The sequence below is a fragment of the Pseudovirgaria hyperparasitica genome (genome assembly GCF_010093815.1).
Source record: "Pseudovirgaria hyperparasitica strain CBS 121739 unplaced genomic scaffold EJ05scaffold_20, whole genome shotgun sequence".
NCBI lineage: Eukaryota > Fungi > Ascomycota > Dothideomycetes > Acrospermales > Acrospermaceae > Pseudovirgaria > Pseudovirgaria hyperparasitica.
Window position 1 is genome coordinate 566,180 of NW_022985568.1, and position 25,373 is coordinate 591,552.

General features: G+C 50.8%; 13 protein-coding genes across 13 annotated transcripts; 6 read left to right on the forward strand and 7 right to left on the reverse strand.

The window, feature by feature from the left end:
* The first annotated feature begins 1,850 nt into the window (after positions 1-1,850).
* Positions 1,851-4,061, forward strand: EJ05DRAFT_480486 (alcohol oxidase). Its single transcript, XM_033744877.1, has one exon. The coding sequence runs from the start codon at positions 1,962-1,964 to the stop codon at positions 3,873-3,875; it is 1,914 nt and encodes a 637-aa protein (XP_033595933.1). The 5' UTR covers positions 1,851-1,961; the 3' UTR covers positions 3,876-4,061.
* Positions 3,976-5,218, reverse strand: EJ05DRAFT_219221 (uncharacterized protein). Its single transcript, XM_033739876.1, has 3 exons — positions 4,563-5,218; positions 4,353-4,477; positions 3,976-4,301 (listed from the first exon to the last, which is right to left on the reverse strand). The coding sequence occupies exons 1-3, from the start codon at positions 4,984-4,986 to the stop codon at positions 4,077-4,079; spliced, it is 774 nt and encodes a 257-aa protein (XP_033595934.1). The 5' UTR covers positions 4,987-5,218; the 3' UTR covers positions 3,976-4,076.
* A 956-nt stretch (positions 5,219-6,174) lies between these two features.
* EJ05DRAFT_505119 (uncharacterized protein) lies at positions 6,175-6,484 on the forward strand (the record flags this gene model as incomplete). Its single annotated transcript, XM_033747667.1, has 3 exons — positions 6,175-6,211; positions 6,266-6,351; positions 6,401-6,484. 3 exons carry the CDS (start codon positions 6,175-6,177, stop codon positions 6,482-6,484), a joined length of 207 nt encoding a protein of 68 aa, XP_033595935.1.
* A 66-nt stretch (positions 6,485-6,550) lies between these two features.
* Positions 6,551-7,426, reverse strand: EJ05DRAFT_494923 (NAD(P)-binding protein; the record flags this gene model as incomplete). Its single annotated transcript, XM_033746219.1, has 2 exons — positions 6,551-7,164; positions 7,234-7,426. 2 exons carry the CDS (start codon positions 7,424-7,426, stop codon positions 6,551-6,553), a joined length of 807 nt encoding a protein of 268 aa, XP_033595936.1.
* A 205-nt stretch (positions 7,427-7,631) lies between these two features.
* Positions 7,632-8,301, reverse strand: EJ05DRAFT_219237 (uncharacterized protein). The gene has a single exon (XM_033739877.1). It carries the CDS (start codon positions 8,204-8,206, stop codon positions 7,838-7,840), a length of 369 nt encoding a protein of 122 aa, XP_033595937.1. The 5' UTR covers positions 8,207-8,301; the 3' UTR covers positions 7,632-7,837.
* A 624-nt stretch (positions 8,302-8,925) lies between these two features.
* EJ05DRAFT_445112 (Cloroperoxidase) lies at positions 8,926-9,735 on the reverse strand (the record flags this gene model as incomplete). The annotated part of the gene is made up of 2 exons (XM_033742160.1): positions 8,926-9,451; positions 9,509-9,735. Coding segments are annotated over 2 exons (753 nt in total), but the record flags the coding sequence as incomplete, so codon positions are not given.
* A 937-nt stretch (positions 9,736-10,672) lies between these two features.
* Positions 10,673-12,859, reverse strand: EJ05DRAFT_470300 (MFS transporter-like protein). The gene is made up of 2 exons (XM_033742938.1): positions 11,289-12,859; positions 10,673-11,239 (listed from the first exon to the last, which is right to left on the reverse strand). The coding sequence occupies exons 1-2, from the start codon at positions 12,696-12,698 to the stop codon at positions 10,922-10,924; spliced, it is 1,728 nt and encodes a 575-aa protein (XP_033595939.1). The 5' UTR covers positions 12,699-12,859; the 3' UTR covers positions 10,673-10,921.
* Positions 12,860-14,778: 1,919 nt separating this feature from the next.
* On the reverse strand, positions 14,779-16,038 carry EJ05DRAFT_444772 (uncharacterized protein; the record flags this gene model as incomplete). Its single annotated transcript, XM_033742140.1, has 2 exons — positions 14,779-15,897; positions 15,967-16,038. 2 exons carry the CDS (start codon positions 16,036-16,038, stop codon positions 14,779-14,781), a joined length of 1,191 nt encoding a protein of 396 aa, XP_033595940.1.
* A 177-nt stretch (positions 16,039-16,215) lies between these two features.
* Positions 16,216-17,153, forward strand: EJ05DRAFT_480492 (uncharacterized protein). Its single transcript, XM_033744878.1, has 3 exons — positions 16,216-16,286; positions 16,346-16,507; positions 16,563-17,153. Exons 2-3 carry the CDS (start codon positions 16,418-16,420, stop codon positions 17,037-17,039), a joined length of 567 nt encoding a protein of 188 aa, XP_033595941.1. The 5' UTR covers positions 16,216-16,286; positions 16,346-16,417; the 3' UTR covers positions 17,040-17,153.
* Positions 17,154-17,415: 262 nt separating this feature from the next.
* Positions 17,416-19,572, forward strand: EJ05DRAFT_480494 (2-methylcitrate dehydratase). The gene is made up of 5 exons (XM_033744879.1): positions 17,416-17,531; positions 17,588-17,889; positions 17,939-18,716; positions 18,772-18,956; positions 19,011-19,572. Exons 2-5 carry the CDS (start codon positions 17,608-17,610, stop codon positions 19,425-19,427), a joined length of 1,662 nt encoding a protein of 553 aa, XP_033595942.1. The 5' UTR covers positions 17,416-17,531; positions 17,588-17,607; the 3' UTR covers positions 19,428-19,572.
* A 1,078-nt stretch (positions 19,573-20,650) lies between these two features.
* Positions 20,651-22,423, forward strand: EJ05DRAFT_219369 (concanavalin A-like lectin/glucanase). The gene is made up of 2 exons (XM_033739880.1): positions 20,651-21,252; positions 21,302-22,423. Exons 1-2 carry the CDS (start codon positions 20,824-20,826, stop codon positions 22,136-22,138), a joined length of 1,266 nt encoding a protein of 421 aa, XP_033595943.1. The 5' UTR covers positions 20,651-20,823; the 3' UTR covers positions 22,139-22,423.
* On the forward strand, positions 22,326-23,364 carry EJ05DRAFT_219345 (uncharacterized protein). The gene is made up of 2 exons (XM_033739878.1): positions 22,326-22,524; positions 22,579-23,364. Exons 1-2 carry the CDS (start codon positions 22,513-22,515, stop codon positions 23,266-23,268), a joined length of 702 nt encoding a protein of 233 aa, XP_033595944.1. The 5' UTR covers positions 22,326-22,512; the 3' UTR covers positions 23,269-23,364.
* A 341-nt stretch (positions 23,365-23,705) lies between these two features.
* On the reverse strand, positions 23,706-25,365 carry EJ05DRAFT_219347 (2,2-dialkylglycine decarboxylase). The gene has a single exon (XM_033739879.1). The coding sequence runs from the start codon at positions 25,181-25,183 to the stop codon at positions 23,786-23,788; it is 1,398 nt and encodes a 465-aa protein (XP_033595945.1). The 5' UTR covers positions 25,184-25,365; the 3' UTR covers positions 23,706-23,785.
* Between the last annotated feature and the right edge of the window lie 8 nt (positions 25,366-25,373).

Consider the following 25,373-nt stretch of genomic DNA (forward strand, 5'->3'; position numbering starts at 1 on the left):
TCGAAAGGTATTGAAGCAGCTGGCATGCGTTCCGTTTCAGTCGTGGCCTGTGATAGTGCACATCTGTCTACTGATGGCAGCACGGTCCGAGGCGGTTAGCGAAGACGATCTAAATTGGGTACTCAAACGATAGAGAGATATGTCAAAGCGATTGAAGATCAGCATTATTGACCCTTGTGAGGAGATAGTCAAGAAAGCGTGGATATGAGAGGATGCATACGCCGCTGAGGCGCGACTCGGCTCAAAGCGCAACTCTGAAACGGGCACTCTCTCATGACGTCGTGGATGCGGATGGGTTATGGAGCAAAAGAAAGGCAAGAGGAGAGGCCTACGAGTGGTCCAAGTTCTCAATAAGATATGGATACGAGCGGCGCAGCTCTGAAATCGTGCTTGACGTGAGTACGTGGTCAGCAGGCATTTGCACTGGCTAAGGGTGATGAAGGATTGTGGGTGGGGAGGTAAGAATTGCTGAAAGTGTGGCTTGGTTCACTGCTGAAGAGACAGTACTTCTTGGATGATAAAATTCTCTATTGCGTCTATATCGCCTCTCCCCTCTAGATTCTCGGTAGATTTCTTGGCATGGAATTCTGGATGATTAGCTTGTAACAGGCTAATAGACGTTAAATCGATCTCCGGCTGACGCCCCTATTTCGGTATAGAGCAATCAGATCTGCATCTAGCGATAGCATGTTTAGACGATATCAGCCACAAGGCCGGGATCTACCGCCAGGATCGAACGTGTATGCAAATCCGAGGCTCGTCCAAGATCAACCCCGCAGTAGGGGACTGATGGTGATGCATTCGCATGGAGGTAGTGGCGATGGTTTAGAGTAGCGTGGCATGTGGCAACACGAGTTTGTGAATCAGGGAATCGGACATGTTGACGCACCCTGCCTGTTAGAGTGACTATTGACAAGTATGAGGATGAAATACCTGGTCAACAGGGTTCCAGAAGCAGAAAACGAGGGCGCACAGACATCTCCAATACGATGGAACGTCTCCACAAGAAGGCCTCAAGGGATGAGGTGTCGAGTGGTGCCGAGCGGTGCAGTATAGTTAGTCGTTGTACTGGTGCATGATGGATTGACTATTTGTGTATAGCAGTACACAGAGAGGGTACTTGATAGTGCTAGATATAGTCTATGTATTAGTCTATGTACGCAATTAGTCCCTACACATAATAATAACAGCGGTCGCGTCGAGAAGCCATAATTTAAAGGGCGAAGAAAGTCTACAACCAATCACGGGCCGGCAGACGTAAACACGTGCCGGAGTTGACGGCCGAGGCCGAGGGATGTGGACAGGGATGGAGTCGACGGCGATGGCGCTGCCATTGAATCCTAAATTGCTCTAAAGGGACGTTAATATCCTAAACGGGCATAGCGTAGGATCTGTCATTCGACTTCGCATACGAACGCTAACGTTCCAGGTGTTTGAAGTGACAACAGTATCGTTAGACGCAATGACAGCAGTAACAGTATCTACCTAGGCAGTAGCAATAGCAGTAGAGCCAGCTACTGTAGTGGCAGCATCATCGTTAGCAGGTACAGTACTATGTACATACGCCGACTTCAAGTGAAAGTTGCTGAGGGCCTCAGCAGTTACATTCCACTGCTTGGAAGCTGAGCCTCATTGACAATAAAGAAACTTAGAACGAAACTTTACCATCTATCATCCTCAAAAGTCAAAATATAGACCTCAAACTTGGGAATGACCGTATACTATGAGCGTCCTAAAGGAGGTACTGTCGATCACTCCGATCGACGCACTGTGCACTTTACAGACATGGCTCACATGGGCCGAAACATCCACGAGCGAAACCACTAACTCTTAGTTACCGGCTACGCATACCAACGTATTACAGCAGTACGCCTCTGCCAGGAGAATATAAACTCTCCATGGCGCCGGTCTGCAACTTGCTTCCTCCGACGCCCCACGATTGATCTCGAACTGTCGTCGAGATGTGGTCCTCAGCTGTCGTTTCCCTTCTGCTCGCCTTCACCTCCATCGTGGGAGCTGCTCCAGCTCCAAATGTCGACTCCGACTACGAGTACATCATCGTCGGCAGCGGTGCCGGTGGTGGCCCGCTTGCCAGCCGTCTTGCCAGAGCTGGCAAGAAGACTTTATTGATTGAAGCCGGTGACGACCAGATTGGAAACGACAACACAACTGTTCCCGCCTTCCAGGCTATTGTTACCCAGGACCCGAAGATGCGATGGGACTTCTTCGTCAACCACTATCAAGATCTCGAACGCGCCAAGCAAGACCCCAAGTTCGCATACGATATCGGAAATGGCCAGCAGTACGTTGGCCTCACGCCGCCTCCAGGCGCAAAGCCGCTAGGTATCCTCTATCCCAGGTCCCAGATGCTTGGTGGTTGCGTTACCCATAACGCATTGATATGGATTACTGCCCATGATAGTGATTGGAACTACATCTCTACCATCACTGGCGATGATACCTGGGCTGCATCCAATATGGGACAGTACCTGGATAAGGTCTACGAATGGCAGTCTATATCTTCTACCGACCCAACAATCCTTCTCCGGGACTTCCAGCTTACCCAGCATTTAGCAGCCGGAGCTGCTGTAATGGGTGCTGGACCAAAACCCTTGGATGGCCTCGTTGGTGTTCTGGGGACCCTCCTTACTGACCCCAATGGCCGCGTCCCTGGTCGTGACTCTAAAGAAGGCTTGTTTCAGATCCCCCTTATTACCTCGGGCGGCGCTCGCAAGAGTGTACGAGAACACATCCTCGAGACCGTCGATGAGGGTTACCCCCTGACTATTCGTCGCAACACTTTCGTTACCAAGGTAGACTTTGATTCCAGCTCCCCACCAAAGGCCACCGGCGTATCCTACCTTCAAGGCGCCAACCTGTACAAAGCCAGTCCCCTTAGTGGCGGTCAAGGTACCCCGGGCTCCGTCAAAGCTTCCAAAGAAGTCATTCTCTCCGGCGGCTCCTATAACACCGTGCAACTCCTCAAACTCTCCGGCGTTGGTCCCGCCGCCGAACTCCAAAAATTCAACATCCCAGTCCTCTCTGATCTTCCCGGGCTCGGCAAGAACATGCAAGACCGCTATGAGATCCCAATCACGGCTGCGCACGAGACCGACTTTCCTCTGCTCAAGGGCTGCACCTTTGACATGAAAGACCACGACGAATGCTACAAGGAGTGGAAGAATAACCCTAATATTCTGTCTGCCCGCGGCGCATACGCCACAAACGGCCTCGCCGCAACCATGTCCGTCCACTCCGACTTCGCCGACACGTCTGACATCGACCTGTACATCTTCGGCTCGCCGACAAACTTCACGGGCTACTTCCCCGGCTGGGGTGATGACGCGGTGCGCACACACAACAACTTCGCCTGGTACGCGCTCAAGGCACACACGCGCAACACAGCCGGCACCGTCGAGCTACGCTCCACCAACCCGCTCGACACGCCCATCATCAACTTCAACTACTTCGACACCGGCACCACGACTGATGGCGCCGACAAGAAGGATCTCAGCACGCTCGTGCAGGCGCTCAAGATGGGCCGCGACGCGTTTGACCGCTACCGCAACGAGTATCCCTTCTTCGGCGGCAGCAAGTTCACGGAGCAGTATCCGGGCCCGGAAGTGCAGACGGACGAGCAGCTCGAGACGTATGTGAAGAATCGTGCCTGGGGCCACCATGCGTCGTGCACGGCGCCGATTGGTGCGGATGACGACCCGAATGCGGTGCTGGATAGCAAATTCAAGGTGCGTGGTGTGCAGGGACTGCGGGTTGTGGATGCCAGTGTGTTTCCGAAGATCCCGGGCGTCTTTATTCAGAGCCCTATCATGGTTGTCTCTGAGAAGGCGGCGGATACGATTCTGAGTGGGCATTAGATTGAGATATAATGGGGGGATATATTCAGTGGTGCTAAGTGACGTAAACGGAAGAAGGGTAATGTATATATGACGCGTAATAGCGGTGGACATGGTATATATATATATATAAACGACTCACGAAGAAGTCTCCTACTAGTCAGGGGTCGTGTGAAAGAACAATACAAAAACATAATTCAACAATCCTCGCCCAGTCACCGCTCACCAGCCCCCGTCATCCCCTCCATCATTGCCCCCAAAATCACCACCATCCCCATCATCGTACCGCCCTTCCTCCCTCCCTTCATCATACGCATCATCAACCCTATCCCCAAACCCCTCCACATCACCGACCTTCCGCCCGGCCCACCCCGCCACATCCTCAGGCACGTCCTCGACATCTTGCACCGCATTATCCCAGCGCCTCTCCATGTCTTGCGGCACGTCCTCAACGTCCTGCACCGCATTATCCCAGCGCCTCTCCACATCTTGCGGCACGTCCTCAACGTCCTGCACCTTGCGCCCTGTCCACTCAGCTGCGTCTTCGGGGAAGTTGGAGGCGTCGGTCTCGAGGTTGGTCATGTCGTTCTCAAGGCTGTGTTTCTCGCGGTTCCAGGAGGATTCTGTGGGGGTTTGGTGTTAGTTAGTTGTGGATGGAGGGGCATTGAGGGGATGTGAAGAGGGAGGGGAAAAACGGGGAGAACGCACGCATTTCCTCGCCTTCGTGCATGAGCAGTGCGCCGCCGACGACGCCGGCTGCTGCGGCTGCGCCATATTTGAGGCCGTTGTGCTGGTTATGCGTGTTGTGGCGTGGGTTTTCGGGGTAGGGGTTTGCTTGTTGGGGCTGTTGGGTGTAGTTTTGGTTGTAGCCGCCTTGGTTGTAGCCGCCTTGGTTGTAATTGTCTTGATTCTGGTATCCAGGGCCTGGGTAATTGAATGTTCGCTCACCGGACTGCTGGTTAACGAACAGCCAGCGTGCATCGCGGGAGTCCCATTCGGCGTACCACGGAGGGGAGACGGGCGGTGGGGGCCCGTTTGGGCCACCACTGCCACCGCCGCCACTGGAGTGTGAATTGCCGTGAGAGCCGTGATGGCCTGTGAATTCAGATATTACGTCTTTGAGGAACGACATTGTTGGTTGCTATGATTTGAAGGAGACGGCGAACGTGAAAAGGATGAAGTGAAGATTATGATCTGAGTCTGGCTCTGTAGATGAGAGGATGGTAAGTGGATTATAGAGGGGACCGAAGTGGATGGATCCATATAAAGAAGCTAAAATGGAGCATTACGTCGCCCTGCAGGCCCAACGCCAGACCCAACAACCATTGATTTGCAATCCACCGCGCCGGCCAGAGGGACTAGATCTAAACACCAGCTGCTTCTGTAGTGTAGCACCCGTGGACACACGCATTCGTGGCGGTGCATATGTCTAACCCGGCGATGCACAACAGGGTCTCAGGGGATCTAGATGCGCCGCCGCCGTCCCGGCTTCCCGCAAAGCTTAAGCTTGGGCTGTCTCGGCTGTCACGGGCGCCCCCTGACGTCTGATGTGCCGCGTGTTTTAGCGCTGCGTCTCGCGGCAGTCAAGGGGCGGTCCAGACTTCTGTATCGTGGCCCCTCTTGTGCATATATGTCGCATTCTAAACTTTGGAGGACGGCAGTCAGTCTATATCACCACGAGCAGCATGTTCCAGCTTCTTGGCTAAGAATATATCTACGGTGATAGCTACAGTTCTGAATACTTGATGGCACGCAAGATGTGTGAGAGTCAGTCACATAATACGCCGTGTCTAGGGAATTATGATGCCTCCGTTAACATCAGAAATCATTGACATCAATATAGAAGTTTTGAATAGTCTGCGTGTATCTGAGAAGTTATTGTCCGCTCTGATGCTAAAGATGAAGACGAAATTTTGATTAATCGCGTGTTCGGGCTATTTCAAAGACGACGCGATGCTTTCAGTCAGTTCTTGTACATGGACTCATCTCTGCTGAAATAGGAGCATGTCTGAAGTCGTTCGCAAGAGTGCTATCTTGTTTGTTGGACGTTCTAGGACTTATGTAAAACGACCGCGTCTATATAGTGCCTGCATGCGTTCATATGGTGGTATCACGTGCCCTGGGTGAACCCTTGTGTTTGGTCTACGTCATCATGAGACTTTGGCAGGGCAGGCGCAGCTTACCTGCCTGTAGTATATCAAGTGCCATCTTTGGCTTTGCCTTGACTTCACACAGTCACACTTCAGCAATTAACTCACACTTCGGCAACCACATAACACCCTCAAAGCAAACACATAACATACTCGAAACACTTATCAAGATGCCTCACCTCCCACAGGAAGAAGAAGCCGGCTCCAGTATGCCCCACCAGTCTCTCTCTGTCCAAGTATCATATCCTGACGCATTCGTAGACTTGACCGATAAGGTAGCCCAGGGTTCCAAAGACTCGACCGCATCTACTCACGAGCTTCATGCGGATGCGCACAAGGCCGCTCCGGTACGTACAGCGTCAGTGCAGTATCTCCACTCGTGCTGACATCACACAGGGGATCACGATCAACCAAGACCTCCCACCCAAAGCTACCAAGGAGGAGCTGAAAGCCCGTTCAGAGGAGCTCAATAAGAAGTAAAAGAGCAAACATGACGAAGGGTGTATAGCAATCAAATGCATTAGTCTTTGAGACGATCCAGTGCTATCATGGCGACACCTCCTTCGCGTCCCAGTCCCAACATCTCCCCCTACTCTCCTCAACCTTCTTTGCCTTCTCCCTCAACACGTCGATCAAGCGCTCAGCCACCCACTCCCGCTCAAACAGCTTCTCTTTCTTCACACTGCCCCAGAACTCCTTGCTCAGCCCAGTTTTCACCGTGCCTGGATGCAAGCCCACAGAGAAAGCCTCATCCCCGGCTTTTGTCCTCAAATAGTTGTCAAAAGTCTTGACAACCTGATTTATAGCTGCTTTTGACGCACGGTAGCTGTACCACCCGCCCAATTTGTTGTCTGTTATGCTACCCACGCGCGCGCTCATGAGTGCCATTATCGCTGCGCTAGGGAGCCCTTCCACCTCACTGGCCGAGGTGTTGTTTATCTGCTTCGTAGGCAAGAAGTGCTCAAAGTGCTTCAGCATGAGGAGCGGACCAAGGGTGTTCGTGCGGAACGTGAGGAGCGCGTTGTCGGCGTCGATCTGACGGGGCGATTTCTCAGGAAAGAGGATCCCAGGTATAACCAAGCCCAGATGCAAACCATTCCCCTCCTTCACAGGGAACAGATCCTCGCACCGCGACGACGCGGCCTCGATGCTACTCTCGTCTGCATCTTTTGTCAGTAATAATCCACAAACGCTCCCAACCCCCCACTCCAACAATCCCCTCGACTCACCCAGAACATCGCATTCAAGTACATGCAGCCGGCCCTCGTCCGCACCTAGCCCATCAAGCAGCTGCTCCTTGACAACGTCGCGGTCCTTACGGACAGTCGCAACGACTGGCACGCGCGACGTTTGCAGGATGTGCCGCGTCAATGCGAAGCCGATGCCGCGGCTGGCAGGCGAGACTAGAGCCCACGGTGCCATTGTGGGAAGTAGAAGGATGTGTTCGGGTCGCGAGGTGCCACTTGGCGTGCGACTGTGTGTAGGACGGTTTACATGGCTGGAGGAAGGGTGGTTTGGAGAGATTGGCTGGTGGTAATTATGAATAGGGAGGAGGAGGATGGTGATGTAAGGAGAAGTATGGTGGTGATGCGTTGATTACACTAATTCTGCTAGACTGTGTGTGGGCCGCGCTGGTGTGGGTACTCGTCAGAGCGTGGTGCGTATTTTGTGTCCTGCATATGGATAGATGGATTGCATACCCGATGTGGATGGATGCTTGTTTACATCAAACACACACAATACACCCAGAAAGCCTTCACAGCTCCTTCTCCTCCTACCACCCCTCAAACTCCATAGTCTTGCCTCCCCCTATCCCAAACCCCAAGCACTCCTCTACGCCGCCCCCTCCGCCCTCTGCCCCGTATAAAACGCCAACCCATACTCCTCCGTCCGAAACGTGATCGTGGCACCCTTCGGAAAGAAGAACACATCCCCCGGCCGCGCACTCACGCTCTGGCCCGTCTCATCCGCAATCTCGAAGCTGCCCTCGAGGATGATCTTGCACTCGTGGTAGGTGTAGGTGTAGACGAGCGGGGCGCCCTTTTCGAGCCGGTAGAAGCCGCAGCTGATGGGCTTGTCGGCGTCGAGGTGTTGGCTGGAGGCGACGTCGCCGAGGAAGGCGTTGGCTTGGGTGGGGAGGACGGGTGGTTGGAAGGTTTTTTGGGCGTTGGGGAGGTGCGTCATGGGTTTGGGGGTGGTCATTGTGGGAGGAGGTTTGTGAGGGGTTGGGTTGGGGGTGTGTTTTTCTGGGGGGAAGGGGTTTTGAGAGGGTGGTTATTCTGTGGACTGGATGGTGGTGGTGTGTATATAGATATTGTAATTATACGTATAGGTCCATGTATATATATATATATCTCAGCATACATATATAGCTGCTTGTCAGCCCCCTCATCCCCGCTGTTGGGAAAGATTATCTCAAAGAAGAGCATCGCAGTGTTCTACCACTCATTGTCTAGCCATTTATGGACGACTCTTTAGGAGGTTGACTGTAAGATGTCTTTGATTGTTATGTGCTGGGACTAATAGTCCTTGAGGCTTGAGTGGAATGCATGGAGCGTTTAGCTTTGCCCAATTAGGAAATCGAATGCTGCTTCTTACGGAACGCGTATTGGTCGAGGGACAGTATCTAGCCTTCTGTGACCCGAGTCATTGACCATTATGATAGCGATAGTAGCGACAAGTAGATAAGATATAGTTGCCTCTGCCAGCATAGGTATCGGTCCTGCGCAAGTGTTGCACCTCCAAATTTTACATTATATCTTCAACGAATACAACAACGGAAAGAGTCTAATTTACACTTGGTGTAATCCAATTATATTACACATTTATCATATTACTCAAGGGAATTATGTACTGTCCAAGGAATGTGTACAATAAAGTTATCGTATTTTTTACACCTTTCAAAGGCATAGAGAGGGTCATCATGAGAAGCGCGCCCCTTGCGGCTTCTTAGCCCCGCCTCCCAGCACATTTTCCACCGTTGCAAGGGGCCCAAAGAGGTCCTTGTAGCTGTCTGCAGCGAGCGTGAGACCCTCCGGCACAGCCTCTCCACTAGAAGCAGCCAAAGGCAAGATCATAGCACCGAGGCTGAACAGCGTGACGGGCTGCGGGTTGGGCCTCCAGCCGAGATCATACGGCAGCTGCTCGCGCTCAAACAAGCTGCGGATGTAGTCGATGTTGGTGACGCCGGAGATGGTGTCGTTGCCCATCGTCTGCAGGTACAGTCCCGTCTCGCCGTAGGAAAGGATGAACTCGCGAATGCCGTAGATGAGGTCCGGGTTGTTGGCCTTTTGGGTGTTGAAGCGCTTGATCTTGGCCTTTGCGGCGGATTGGATGTTGGTGTACTTTGCGTCGCCGAACGAGGAGATAAACTCCTCGAACACGCCGCTGTTGAACACCCGTTGGTTGCCCAGACCGGCGTCCTGGCGGGACAGGGAGACATCGTGTCTGCGTCATGTTAGCGGCCTGATGCCTTTCCTATCGTTGTGAGATGGGTTGACTTACTCAATGGGGAAGTTGTGGAGTGCGAGATCGTCCAGATCGAAGGTGCCTCCGACCGGATTTGGTGACGCCAGAAGACCAGCGGCGAAGATGGCGAGCGTGAAGTCTGGGCCGATACTCAGGCCAGCCAAGCTGCCTTCGAGCACCTCTGGCAGGGTCAACTTCCGGCCACTTCGGTTGATGAATCCGTGATTTGCCAGCGTATTCAGACCAGGACAAGGTCCACGGACTGTAGATGCATGTTAGCGACCACGAGATTGGAGACATTGTCATATCTCTACATACCGTCATTCGGCCCTGGAGCAGCCCACTGTTTGAATCGTGGATCATCTGTAGAAAGTCCAAGAAGAGCCCAGGAGCACTGAAGGAGTGACAGCAGCAATGTTGTTGTCTGAATCGAGCCGAACATGGTGACTATCTTGAACACGCAGTATCAGTTGGACAACGAGGTGCAATGGTTGCTGCTGGATGACCAGACTCGTTTATAGGGCAGACAGCCCATTTTGAGTAATGTCTGATTAGTCTTCACATTCACATACTAGCAGTAGTTTCTCTCTACTGCTATACTATAGCCTCGGATGATGATATTGGATCAGGGATGATGGAGTGGCGGACAAGGTGGAGCCACGCCGATCACTACAATGAGCTTAAAATCCTTAAATGGCCTGACGTGCACTAACTGACCAATGACTGCGCTCGCTGATGCGGGGTTTAGGCTCTGATTTGAAACCGAGGGCGCTGATTGGTCCGTCTTTCTCCTCCCTTTCTGTCTCTACCTCTCTACGTTTCTGGAATCCCAAGCTTCTTCCTCCAGTCCGGACATGCGCGACCTCACGGAACAGTAACAATACACTCCAAACACAGACTTAGTATCATGGGTGCTTCAGCCTTATCGATAACAATTATTGAAGATATGTCACTGCTACCGTCTCGTTGCTCGTGTTGTCCCTTGGGCCTGCTGGGGTTGATGGAATCATACTTCGAGCCTGTTTGGCGTACGCAAAGATGCTTGTCCTTGGCTCTCTCTAAGGGAACGCCATCGCCATAAAGTGTCAGTATCGCCATCGTTAGCGGGTTGAGACCGCCGCACGGATCAAATGCCATCCGCTCGCTCTCTAGGCTACATTGGTCCGTAGTCACCTACACGTTTGTTCACTATAATCGTTCCTCTCATTTAGCGTCGATTGTCAGAATCATAAATATATTTTCGAATATATTACTCGTGTGTCATTGTTGATGTGGCTCAAAACGTCTATACCTGCTGGTCAGGGATCCGCCCGTGGAAGCAGGTACTATAATCTATCTGAAACGTCAAGCGATCGTAAGCTAGTAGGGAACCATGCCGGAGATTGCCTACGCTATGATATTGTACACCAATGTAGGTACCTCTAAATGCGTGTATGATGCTCTATCATTTCATCGCAACAGCCCTGCGCTTTCCTCGGCAGGACTTTCTATTTCGAATTCTTCATCTTCATCTTCTGTAGAATCGTCGCCCCACCCCTCGGCTTCCAGATCGACCCCACGAATGCCAAAGCTTAGGAGAAAGCCAAGAAATGCAACACCTCCGAACAGCCCAAATGCAAGTGCTTCGCCTTTGGGTTCTATCTTGGTCGATGCGGTAAACAAGGCGCCGGATATGAAGGGACCAGCGGCTCTGCCCGCCGCAGAGAGCGTCTGAGCCAGACCGTTTAAAGTTCCCAGCACAGAGTGATTCGGCGCTGAATTCGTGATCTGCTCATAGTCAGTGCACACATCCGACGTCGATTAGTCTGGAACGTACCAGTAAAAGCGCTGACGTCAACCCGCCGACAGTTGCAACTGTCTTGACAATGAGGACAAACCCGAGCTCGATCCATAGCCATACTTTCCCACTACCCAGCCCAGTGCCATTGTCGCCATCCTTGTATCCCACCCACGGCATCAACAAGAAGGCAACAGCGAATGTAACGAGACTAATTCGGTAGGTGGTCTTGTTACCAATCTTCTCCCTAAGCTGTCCATATATGCCGACCTGGAACACAATAGTGATTATGCCGGCGAAACTGAGAGACAGGCCAATCTCTTCGGGAGAAAGGTTACGTCCCGCTGGAGGTTCGGCTTGAGCAAAGACTGGGTACAACGAGTTATACGCGATATTCGAAAGCTGAAAAATGAAATATGTGCACATGATCAATATCGTGTCGCGGTTTAGGACCTCGCTACGTGTGAGCTGCGTGTCATTTGAGGTCGTGAATATCGGAGTCGAATCTGAGTCATCCTCCTCTTCGTCAATGCTCCCACGATCGTCATTCCCATCAACGCGAGATGTTCTGCGCTTTCCCATAGAACGACGCATGTAGCTTGGTCGGCTCGAGCTTGTAAATTGCCAGAGCCACGAGAACAGGTTTTCAATTCTCTTCCCTAGCGGTGGCAGTTCTCGGGCTTCATCTAGGCTCTCTTCAAGGAAGAACATTGCCAGTATTAGATCTACTAGCAGGACTGCCGTGGCAAAAATATTAGGGAATAGGTAGGGGTACGGATTGGGTTGAGAGGGGTGGAAAGGATCCTTCTTGAAGACGAGAAGACCGCCGACAAGCGGCCCGGTAATGGCCCCTAGTCCATATACTACCGGGAGGTATGTAAAAGCACGCGATTGATTGCTCCGGTCTGTGATCTCTCCCAAGCAGGTCGACACAACGCCCTGGTTGCCGTTGACGAGACCCATAAAGACCTGGACGATTATAGCTTGCCATAGTGTGCGGCAGAATCCGAATGCAATGAAGCACGCGGCTGTCAAGAAAGTGCCCAGTAATATGACAGGCTTCCTCCCAATCTTGTCTGACAGCCATCCCCAGAAGAAATTTGTAGCGAATTGAGCGAGAGCGAACGAGGACGCAATCAAGCCAACGTACAACCCGACCTGACCATCCTTGACTTCCGGAAACGTCGATGCCATGTCAGGTAGATAAGGGCTTATTGAATTGAAGGCAGTCTGCTCAGCCAATGCTATTACAGCCAACATAGCCAATTGTTTCTTGGGTAATGGGGTTTCGTGATGGCCATCGCCGTGTTCGGAATCAGCGCCCGATGCATCGTCTCCCGAAGTCGACTGCGACGGGGGAGGAGGACCGCGGGATGTTGGAGGTTTCGTAGGAAACGTATGGTAGTGAGGCGTGCTGGCTTTGCGTCGAGGCCCCGTTGGTGGCTTCATCGTGTATTCAACGGCCGCGCGGCGAGAGAATGGAAGGTCTGCCTGTTCGAGGCAAGCGAAGAAACACGAACTAACAACTTCATAGAGAAGATTAATGCGAGAGGAGAGATGCAAAGGTGCTAAGTATGGAGCAGGGATGAGGCCATCTGAAGTGATTGCAGAAGCATGGATATGGAGAAAGCTTCCACTGGCGTGGTGTTGAGGGTCCTTGGCATCCGCTATGACCTCAGAGTTCCCCAGGTTATTCTAGACCCCCTGGTCACCTCAAGACCATGCGTAGTTCACATCCTGGTAAAACATGTCATCATCTAATTACACGATCGCCTTATATTGCACTCGTGACCACTCAATATGCTGACCTCATGCCATTAGTGATTATACGTGCACGTTGTTTATGAGCAGTGCTGGTGTATTCATCCATGGTGATGTACTATCCTGGTATCTGCCTGTCGCTGATTGGGCGTTTTCGTGCCTATCTCACCCTTGACAATTTTCTAGAAATAGTATGACACGATATAGTGTAGTATCTAAGGTCTAGACTACGTACAACAGGAGAAGCGTACCGAGCTGCTCAACTGGCCATGTTAAGGTATGTCTCTAAGTCAAACAGCCTTTTGATCACTCAGAATGGAAAGGAAACTCTAACCATCGCTCACTCCTGTTTACATGATCATAAAACTGAATGTCTGTCATCTCCTCGTGGCCTTCACAGCGTTTCATTCAACCGTCTTGGATTTACTTTTCTTCCTCTGGCGTCGAAGGATTTGGCCGCCATGCAAAAGGAGGGTAACATGGCAGTGTTCATGTGGTCACAGTCTCTATGGATCTGGTAGCTGATCATTTCGCGATGCTATTTCCTAGACCGATCGTGTCGCCGTGGTTGTAGTGGACGGTGTTATCAATACATCATACTGTATAGTCGTCTAGAATCCATTGTGCAACGGCTGTTCCTCCAACGCCGACGACACAATTGTAAGATACTTCAAAATCAACATCAGAAAAGGGCGGAGAGTCCGGCAAAATGTCATTCCCATTACAGACGGATTGGAAACGATCTTCAACAAGACCTCCTAAATCAACAGAGATGTAGCAAACATCACAATCCGAAAATCTATAACTGGACAAGGTCAAGAAACACACAGTTGCGGCAATCTCATGCAGACAGAGGATGGTGTCTTTCGAACTCTATCCATCGACAACAAGACATGGGATCCAAAAGTCAAAGGGGTCGACGTTAATTGTAAACAACGTCGTCTACAGCTGGGAAGGTGACTGCGGATACATTTGCCGGCGATTCTAGCGTACAAACACATGCAAGACTCATCGAGGCTACTTTATGTGTGACCCATCCATGTCCGTCACGGCGTACACGCATGGCAATACTAATGCCTAATGTCTAATGGACACGTTGGGAACGATTATTACAATGTTGATCAAGATAGAACACTAAATCGGAAGTTTTTGGAGACTTCATTGAGCGACTATGGCGGTATGGTCATTATGACATGCAACTATAATCACCTGCTGCTGCTGACGAAGATCTCTTCGTCCCTCAATACTGTCCCATACGTGCTAGATTTTGTTGTTGGTGACGCGAGGGTTGGGACATAGTCGACAGTTGCCTGGTCACTGCGGTCAAGTCAAGGGGTAAGACTGGTGAGTCGAATTCGGATGGAGATGCTAGTCCGGTGAGTGGCCCAGGTATCATTGTTAGAGGAACGAGAATACTGGAGACTGGCGGTGACTGGAGTCTAGACAGCACAGAGAGCGATTAGGCCGCGAATGAAGATACAGAGGACAGTATACGTAAGAAGTAGGCGGTCCACACGTATATGGACTGTAAATGTTGAATATTCTCTGGCTCACAGATCTTGAGGCTCGGGTCTCTGATACTTTGGGAACACATTACAGCTCACTCGTCCACAGTCAGAATCGTGAAAACGATACGCTTGCCCACCCTTTCATCAGTACCAGCGGCTAAGGAAGCAGATTTCCTTGGTCATGTGTTTGTCTGAAAACTTGACATGGATCCCTTTCAGATCTCAGGCGATATCTCTTTAGTTCCTGGTCGAGTACAATCTTAAAGCGCAACATCGTCAAATTTCTCGTTGTCTGGTGTATCCGTACCGCCTTGCTGTTTAGTCCTCACGGGTATATGACCTGCTTCTGATGCCTTCTCATCATAATCATCCGTCTCTGTACCATTTGAGTCCTCATCGTCATTGTCTGGGCCCTCTTCACCATGTGAACTTGAGGGCTTGACATCCTCAACACGTGCTTTAGGTTCTTCGGTGGCGGTCTTGGGTTCAGGGGGTGCATCTGTCTCGTCCGTTTTTGGTGGAGGTGGTGGACCCTCTTCGTCATCTTCGCTCTCGACGTCATCCTCCTTTGCCGTGCCTGCTGCAGTCGTTCTGTCCGGGGTTGGCGGTGTCACTTCTGTGCGGGGGCTTGGCTGTGGTGATTTCTGCTGCTGCTGTTGTACTCCAGGGCCAACTTGTCGTAGTCGTGGATCAGCATTCAAGTAGTAGCCTCTCACACCCACTATCCGTCCTTCTCTTTCGCAGCCGATAAGCCAGTCTGGAACCACCACTGGTACATTCGTCTCCACAGCTCTTTCCCACAATTGTCCTCGCCCTTCTGTGCACACAAAGTGTGTTGTGTCAATACGGACTTGGTCGACAATCTTGGCTCCGATCTTCTCAGCCGTCTTGTGCAGGCTTTCTTTCAGTTGTGCAGGCATCACACCAGGGGTAATAGTGATACCACTAAGTTCCGTCATCTTGTGGGTCCTGACTGTCAGGCGCTCCGAATTGAATGTCCCGGCGGATGTTCTCAGGACTAGATGGAACGTGTACTCTGTGTCCACAGCTAGTCCACTTATCTTCGTGGAGAGCGTTTCCGTCGGTCTAGGTATCGTGCCCGCCTTGCTGCCATTTCTATAGAGACTTAAGCTTCTAAGAGAGGCGGTAGCAATGTCCACTGGGTCCCATTCCAGAACTACTGATGTCTGCGTTGCATTGCGACAGCGTAGGACGGGAGGTGAAGGTGCGCGCTGACCAAACGTACGGAAGATGGTATTCTGCAGGTTGCTGAAGGCTGAATCGGCTGCAGCCTCGGATTGAAGGTTGCGCGCAACGGTGATGTCGACTATCGATCCGGAGGATATATCTGGCGGTAGCAAGATGGAAGGAAATTCAATCTATGTAATCATTTGATCCTGTTAGAAGAGTGCTTAGAGTAATAGTACTTCACCCAGCTGTGTACTCACCAGCCGCTTGTCCTCTGTAAGCAGTACGGCAACACCAGCGTCAACTTTGCCGACGGTAAGTGACACGAGCATCGCGGCTGATTGGGGAATTGCGAGCAAAGGTCTATTATTGCGGGCGCGGAAGTTGTTTACGGGTAACCTAACGACACAATATGAGTTATACATCAGCTACGCGCCTTGATGCCTGATGTTAGTGCCTGAATATCTAGGCGCTCGACTAGATGACAACTCCAGCATGACGTGGTAATATTGAAAACATTTTCTAGTAAAGTTGAGATCACGAGAAGTGCAAACAGCAGTAGATTTTTAGTCCCCAACCAGTGAGGTCAACACTATATTTAGCAGGGGCAAACAAATCTAAATCAACCTTTGACGTTAGAGCACCTACATCATCACGAACCTCAGACCACGCAACTGCTACACGAACACCGTTACTTTTACTATATCAATGATGGGCCTCTTGGCTCAAACGGCACAGGCATCTGCTCTTGCGGCACTGTCTAATATTCTTGCGCAGATCATAACGGCCTACCGTACAAACGTAGGCCGCAATGCTGTACGGGAAATTTACGATGACTGACGCACCCTACACATAGTCCCATTTCCAGCTCGACTGGACACCCATCCTGCGCTTCGTCATATTCAGTATTCTCAGCACCCCACCCAACGTGCTATGGCAAGAGTTCCTTGAGTCGAAGTTTCCTAGCATGCGACCCAAGGACGATCCTGGTGCAAAGAAGAGAGAGGAAGACACACCTACTGCAATGAAGAAGAAAGAGCTGGACCCTGGCAACACTGCGACAAAATTCTTGCTAGATCAGAGCGTAGGAGCGGCGTTGAATACCTGGGCTTTCATCGCCTTCATCAGAGGCGTAAACGGGGCGAGCAAAGGCGAGGTGTGGACTGCTGTTGTCGAGGAATCATACCCACTATGGCTCGATGGGCTAAAGGTATGGCCCATCGTGTCTTTGATCAGCTTCACTGCCATCCCGGTTGAGAAACGAGTCATATTTGGGAGTGTTATTGGTGTAGCTTGGGGTATCTACCTCAGCTTACTTACTGCAGACGTATAAACATAGCACATCTAGTTTGTCTCACTTAGCTAGGCATACCCGGGCGACAATACCCACACATTCATATGTCTGTGAACACTAGTCAGTGCTTACATAAATGAACATTATCTGATCATTGAAGAGTCCCCAAAAGCTTGAGCTAGTGCATCTCCGTCATGAAGCCTCACATCCAAGTACATATCACCGTGGAGGCTCCCATCGGCTACAGTCGCTGCACGTGGACTTTCATCCCATAGAATCCGGAGCGAACAATCCCGACAGCTTGCCAAACTCGCCTTACTGGAGACAAGACTCCAAGCGATGTCGGCTATGTATCCGTGACATTTTGCTCACCCAGGTCGGCCAACGTTGGGGCTAGGAGCAAACTAGAGGGGGAGCTGCCGACGACAACCGAGGCGTGCAGGTAGAGCTAGGAAGCTATGTCAACTTGCTCCGTCTGTCTGCACAAAGATATCGGCTGAGACTTCTTTCAATTGAAGTTTCCTCTGCATTGTAAGTGCGCATCTTGCTCCCTGTAAGCGCTACTAATTTTCCTCCCCGATGTCCAGCTGATTGATAAACCCAAGAAATGTCGACCCTCAGCCGAACCGTCCGGAGGAACATCTCCAACGTATCTCGCCAGAGACCCACAGCTTCGACCTATACACGAACAACACGTCCTGTAGCCTTGCAGCAATTTGTGTCTAAGACTACACCTGCAACCCACTCTCAACGAGCATCTTTTACTGCCATGGCCTCTCTCAAGTCCTCCGCTACCGAGTCCAGCCCCGTGCCGGCGAACAAGTTTGATCCTGAGATCGCTGATATCGCCAGCTACGTACATAACACAAAAATTGACTCGGCTCTAGCTGTGTGTAAAGGATTCAAAACAATATCAGAACATTACTGACTGCAAGCAGTACGATACAGCAAGCTACATTCTGAGCGACACTCTGGGCTGTGGTCTGAAGGCCCTCGAATTCCCTCAATGCAAGAAACTCTTGGGTCCAGTTGTTGAGGGCACAGTCGTGCCCAACGGAACACGCGTTCCAGGTACTCCGCATCAAGTTGATCCTGTTTTGGGCGCTTTCAACATTGGTGCTATGATCCGATGGCTCGACTTCAACGACTGCTGGCTTGCCGCTGAGTGGGGTCACCCTTCAGACAACCTGGGTGCAATTCTGTCGGTTGCAGACTGGATATCACGGACAAATCGTGCCGGGGGCAAGCTAGGAAATGGCAAGGTCCTGAAAGTCAAGGATGTACTAGAAGCCATGATTCGCGCCCATGAGATTCAGGGGTGTTTAGCTTTGGAAAATTCGTTCAACAAGGTCGGCCTGGACCACGTTGTCTTGGTCAAAGTTGCATCAACGGCTGTTGTAGCTAAGATGATGGGGCTCACTGAAGGTCAGACTCGCGATGCAGTGTCTCAAGCTTGGGTCGATGGACAATCGATGCGAACTTACCGCCACTCCCCCAACACCATGTCCCGAAAATCGTGGGCTGCTGGTGATGCCTGCGAGAAGGCCGTCAATCTCGTATTGAAAGTGCAGAAGGGTGAGGGCGGGCTGCCGACGGTGTTGTCTACTCCCACGTGGGGCTTCTACGATGTCAACTTCGGTGGCAAACCCTTCAAGTTCCAAAGAGAGTACGGCAGTTACATTATGGAAAACGTCCTCTTCAAAGTGTCATATCCAGGTGTGTTTCTCTCATGTTTGTGTACATGCCATTGACTAACCATTTACCTCTGCAGCTGAATTTCATTCACAGACCGCCATCGAGGCCGCGCAGCGTCTTAATAAGAAGATTGCGGCCTTGGGTAAGACTGCTGCCGACATCGAAGAAGTCACAAATCGCACTCACGAAGCTTGCATTCGAATTATCGACAAGCAGTTCAAGCCTATGGACAACTTTGCTGATCGTGATCACTGCGTTCAGGTAGATTCAAGTCCTGCAAATGTTATAGCATGTCTTGCTAACGCATCCTTGTAGTACATGGTTGCCGTCATGTTTGTTTTCAATCGCCTCGAAGCGACGGATTACAGCGATGGCGGTGAGGCCGCCACCTCCGAGCTCGTGGAGTCTTTGAGACAGCGTATCAAGTGTGTTGAGGACCCTAAGTTCACTGCAGACTATCACGACCCTGAGAAGCGATTCATCTCAAACGCTCTGACTGTCAAGCTAAAGGATGGCACCGTTCTCGAGGAGGAAGTAGTGGAGGCGCCTCTGGGGCATAAAGTCAGACGTGACGAGGCTAAGCCCCATATTCTTGCCAAGTTTGAGCGACACATCGGACCACACCTTGCAGAATCTCGGGTGAAGGAGCTGGTAGATTTGGCAAAGGACCCCAAGGCATTGGAGAGCATGGACGTGGACAAGTATGTTGACTTGTACGTGACGGAGGCATAAGTGTTTTAGCCAGGTGCAAGATGTAGACTACCAATGAGTGTCACTGTGTCATCCTGACCAAGATGGAAAAAATACTGAGGACCCATCTACAGAACTACCTAGACATAGCCATATTCTGATTGGCTGGAATTAACTGTTTCGAAAAGCAATGATCAACGGTGTACCACTGACAGTGCTGACAGCAAAATGCAGACGTCTGCGCTATTATAACGATACTACAGTAGTCTGCAGTGTTGCATCGCTATCGTAATGGCACCCTCAGACGTGCAATGCTTTGGGGATCTAAATTTATGTATCGGATGGGATGGCAAGGCCCCAGCTTTCCACTACTGCAAGTCGCGCGTGTCAGAAGATTATATATTGGGCCTTGGATGATACACTGGACCCTGATTAACATGGAGAGGCTGGTAGGTACAGTAGCAGTGAGCGTAGACTTCTACTATGCAGTAACAGTCTTTTACAACTGTATAGATAAGATATATATGTATCTCATCTTCGACGCGATGATAAATACCTCTAGCTATATAGGGTCTAGATAGATGCCTAGGTAACCGCCCCGTTCTTTTTCCGATCAGCAGGCGTAGCATCATCATATCATAGCACTAACGCCAAGGTCTGATACATTTCACATATGCAATTTGAAATTCGTAGATCAACTCATGTGTGTCAGCCACAAGTGGATTTTCTGTTAATGAGCACAATCTCTACACACACCAATACGTCATGTCGGACATTTGTCGACGGTGCAATGCGAGGTATTTTACGAGGTCTAGAAGTCGCGACGAAAATTCAGGGGGACACGGGTCAGTGAGTCCAGTGTCAGCTCGTGGGGATATGCGCGCGGCCCCTGGGTTAGAGTGGGGCTAAATGGCGGCTTCTAATTGGTGCCCGAGCAGAACACACTCCACCGCACCAGCGATCTGCGACAACCTAGCGCTACCAAGGTTCGTTTCAAACATCAGCCTCAACTCTTTCACACCACATCCTATCGTGCAAAGGATGGCCGACCCACTGCCGCGTAAGGATGGCCGGTCTTTATACCCAAAGTGACGAGCCGTCTTCTGACAATTGGAAGATGGACGCCCCGCTCGTCCTTTCAGCGTATACAATCTTTTGTTTTAGGTCGCATTCTTTTCTTGCACATTCTCCGTGATTAAAAAGACCTTCAACGACCGGCGGCTTGGAACGCTCTCGTTCTCATACATTCATTATACATTTGTTTACACTACTTTCCGTGAGATTTCGTAATTCCCTGAAATTGCTTTCGGCTGCAAACGGCATCAGTCAATATTATTCCACGTTTGTCTATCAGCACACCAGAAGACTCACAGGCCTTGAGTATATTATACATTCCGCCCAGTACAGCGGATTCATATTTCGATTCTCTAAACTAAACATGGTTCAATATCTTAGCAAGGCCGTAGCGGCTATCGCTTTTCTTCCCTTTGCTGCGCACGCTCAGACATTCAGCGCTTGCAACCCGACCAAAAGTACGGGATGCCCTGCTAATCCAGCTATCGAGACGAATTTTGAGTCCGACTTCAGGACTGGAGCGTCAGCTCTAAGCGGATGGACAATCACTTCTGGCTCCTTGACCTATGCGAACGATGGAGCGGCCTTAACCATCAACAAACAAAAGGATGCCCCGACCGTCGCGACCAATGGATATTTGCTTTTTGGGCGGGTTGAAGTCAGGACCAAGGCTGCTATGGGTACGGGGATCATTAGTAGCATCGTTTTGCAGTCTGAGGACCTCGACGAGGTCGATTGGGAGTTTCGCGGAACTTTCGACAACCAAGTCCAAACTAACTACTTTGGCAAGGGTGTAAGTTGGATTCAGCTCTGTAGAAACTGCTCTCGTTCTGACGTTTTAGAATACGACATCGTACGATAGAGGACAAACACACTCCGTATCAGCACCATTCACAAAGGCCCACACGTATATCGTGGATTGGACTTCTCAGAGGATCAACTTCTACATTGATGACGGCAATACCCCTATCCGCACGATCAATTATGCTGATGCCGTGGGTGGAAGAAATTACCCCCAAACACCCATGAATGTTCGAATTGGTATATGGGCTGGAGGCGATCCAGACAATGAGCCTGGCGTCATCCAGTGGGCAGGTGGTAAGACAGACTATACTCGGGCTCCCTTCACCCAGATTCTCGAATACGTCAAGATAACCAACTATTCCCCGGGCAAGGAATATGTGTGGAAAGACCAATCCGGGTCCTACCAGAGCATCCAGGTCGTTCCCGGCACAGCAAACACTAAAGATCGCGCCGCGCCAAGGAGAGCTACATTTGCAAGCGAAGATACGGCGGCTGTCGATAACTCTATTGCTGCAAGAGGTGAATCCGATGCAATGAGAGGTCAACAGTATGCTGGCGCTGGAGAGTTCTATCCGACTGCTGTGGATTCCACCTCATGCACAACAACAACTTTGGTCGTCACCGTCACAGACAGTAGTGAGCCGACCGTGATTTACCCTAGCATGACAGCCTCGGCAATGCCATCGTCTCTCATGATGGACACTGCATCTCCCGACACGTTCCAACCCATATCGTCAATCCCGATTGCGAAACCAAGTGGACGGCCGACACCAGCCACTCCGTCTCCAGTTTCATTCACTGGCGCTGCTGCTGCACCGACGGCAATGGGCGGCGCTGTCCTAATGGCTGGTGCTATTGGTGCTTTATTGTTGTGAAAAGCTGTACAGGAATACAATGTTGCCAAACCTTGTTAACCAGGTATAATTTATGTACCTGGAGTTTTCCACAGATGTTGAGATGCACAAATCAAATATTCATGTACATACTTGTTCACTCGATCCAGCATCCAGACTTTTATACCGATATTTTCATTCTACGACCCTCAATTTGTGCCCTTTGCGGTCGCTCTCGCCACTCCGCTTTCGGCAGTCGGCGAAGCTCAATCATACAACAGTCTGCACTCCGCCGTTTATGTCGCCGATGTAGGAACTGACAGAAAACTGAGTGAACTCTTTGCAAATCAATGATATTAACACTTTATATGTCTTGTTAAGAGATTTAGACCGGTCTAAACACTTCAGACAGGTACATGCTCCTGAAGGTTTGTGAGCTCACGGTTACACCTAATTTGTTGAGTTGACAGGGACACCAACAGTTCACTTATCTCCATCTTGCCCGCAGTATCCCTCTCGCATCTGTCCAGATCCATCCGTGGGTACAAACTTCGATTTACCACCTCTTAAACGCGACGCCAGAGAGCGAACTGCGGTTTCTCGTTGGCACCATGTCCGCCTTGACGCCTGCGTCTTCGACACACCTGCTGTCCAGCACTGACACCAAAGAAAGTTCACCATCGCTGCTCAGGATCGTTGTTGTCGGTTCGCCGGTCATTATCACTCTGGCTCGCAGGACGTCCTTCCAATCTAGCTCCACCAGCGCCTCGAGCGTTGTCAGTGAAACAAGGCTTTCGCATCTCTACAACGATATGGGCGCCGACAGTACCCTGATCATAGCGAACATTGATTCGCAAGCTATAACACCCTCAAGCCTACCTGCTGTAGCTGCTCCGTCATCTTCGCTTCAAGGCCACTTGTTTGCCGACGTTCAGTTGACCTCAACACAACTCAACCCCGTCACGACATCCAGTTTAACCGGAACGTCTCTGCCCACGAGCACAGATAATGGAGACAAACCACTACTTGAAGACACCCTCAGCGCATCACGCTTTACCGCGGTTTCGATTGCAGCAATATTTGCAGGCCTCGCGCTCGTTGGTGCGTTGCTCGCATACATGTACTTCCGGAGAGGCGTGAAGAAGAGGAGGGGTTCGGCAGGGATGAAGTGAGACAGCACATGGTATATGACGATGGTATTTCTTCGTTGGAGGATACTGTGCACTCACGGCACGCAAGCCCTGGGGCTTCTTTGATTTGTCACTGAGGGAACTTGTAGTCGTTAGCACTGGGATACCAGGCATGTACGAGGGTCTTTACGAGCATGAACATGTCAAGAGGGTTATGCGTAGTACAGATGACGAATGCGATATCAGAAAGGCATTCGTCAGTTGTCACTCATACTGGTTGAAAAATTACTTCAAGCCACACATAAAGGCAATACGGAAGGTGCCTCTGCATTCACTACCATGAAGATGAGTAATAAGCGTTTGCATGAATGCTCGATCTTCGTCAGAGTGGAAGTATAGTCGTTTCTTATCATGATACTAGACCTTTTACGGAAAAGTGTATCCATAACGCGTTGTAAAATTACCTCTCTTGATGCTCTCCCATTCCTGACTTCTTCACAATTCATCAAAGTCATGTTGTGCCGAATCCCAGCTACTATAGCATTCACGTGAAGGCAATCTAATACAGTCGCATACTCCCAGGAGTTGACCGAAAGGCTTCCTCGAGGATTGTCAGGCCTTCATCAAGCTGCGACTTGCTGATTACAATTGGCGGTGCAATTCTGAAAACGCCTCCGAAGCTTGCATGGCTGCTCAAATTCGCCCAGAGTCCTAGTTCATACGCCTTATCAGCAATCGATTTTGCAAGCTCGAGATCAGGCTTCTTTGTCTTTCGATCCCCGACAATCTCTACACCCGCCATCAAGCCTCGTCCACGCACGTCTCCGATGCAGCCGTATCGGGTGCTGAGTTTGCGCAGCCCGGCATGAAGCTCCTCTCCAAGCGACTTTGAGTGCTGTACAAGATTATCACGAAGGACAAGCTCAAGTACCTTGTCGCCTACAGCTGCAGGAAGAGGATCGTTGACATGAGTGGTGTAGAAGCAATAGTCGCGCTCGACGCAGACGCGTTCAATCTCAGCGCTCGTAATCACTGCGCTCAGGGGCAGACCATTCCCAAGCGTCTTGCTCAATGTCAAAATGTCAGGCACGACGTCTTCGTACTCGATTGCCATGATGTTGCCGCACCTACCGACACCAGTCTGCGCTTCGTCGACTATCAGGAGCATGCCTTGTTCATCGCAATGTTTTCTGAGAGCCTTCAGATATCCTTTCGGGAGAACATGCATGCCAGCTGATGACTGGATGCATTCAACGATACATGCAGCCAATGATCCGCAAGACGCTCGATCGATCAGGCTCCAGCCATAGTTGAGCTCGGTCTCCCAGTCATATGAGCCATCTGTGTTTCGAAATATCGACCTATATGCGTTCGGCGCGGGTAACATGTGCATACCAGGCATCAGAGGTCCTTGGCCTTTCCGCCCGTAGTGATACTGTGTTCCCAAAGCTTGTGCAGTCACGCCATGCCAACTAGCACCCAGGCCAACAATTTCGAACTTGCCGGTGTATACTTTCGCCATCTTGATCGCTGCCTCGTTGCTTTCTCCGCCGGTACTGAGGAAGAATGCTTTGTCCAACCCCGCTGGCAGTATTGAAGCGAGACGTTCCGCCAAGCTGATTACTGGAGGCGAGACCATCCCGGAAAACAGATGGTCTAAGCCCCGTGCATGGTCATGAATGACTTGGACTATTTCTGGATTTCCATGGCCGAGGAGACAGGACATCTGTCCAGAGGTCCAGTCAAGAATTCTGTGGCCTTGTGCTGTATAAACGTACATTCCATGACTTCCTGTGATTACATCTTTCTCAAATTTGGTCCCATAGTTGAGCAGGTACTTCTTCGCCTTGGACTCGAGATCGTCTTGATCGGCATTCTGGTACAGCTGTGGCTCCTGAGTCTTTCTCACAGAGATTGTTTCGGATGGCCTGATCTCTTCGGAAATAGGTGGCATCATGAGATAATTGAGAATGGAATGTGTGAGAGGTTGGCCGAGTGTTTCTGGATTTCACGCATCCAGGAGGTCAATATTGGAGGTCATATTTACGAGAAACACCATCGAAGGTTGCAGTTCTCGTGCCACACACCATTCTGGTGCCCGGGCTACCTTGTCTCCGCGGCAAACTTCCTGCGCGGCCATCTCTGAT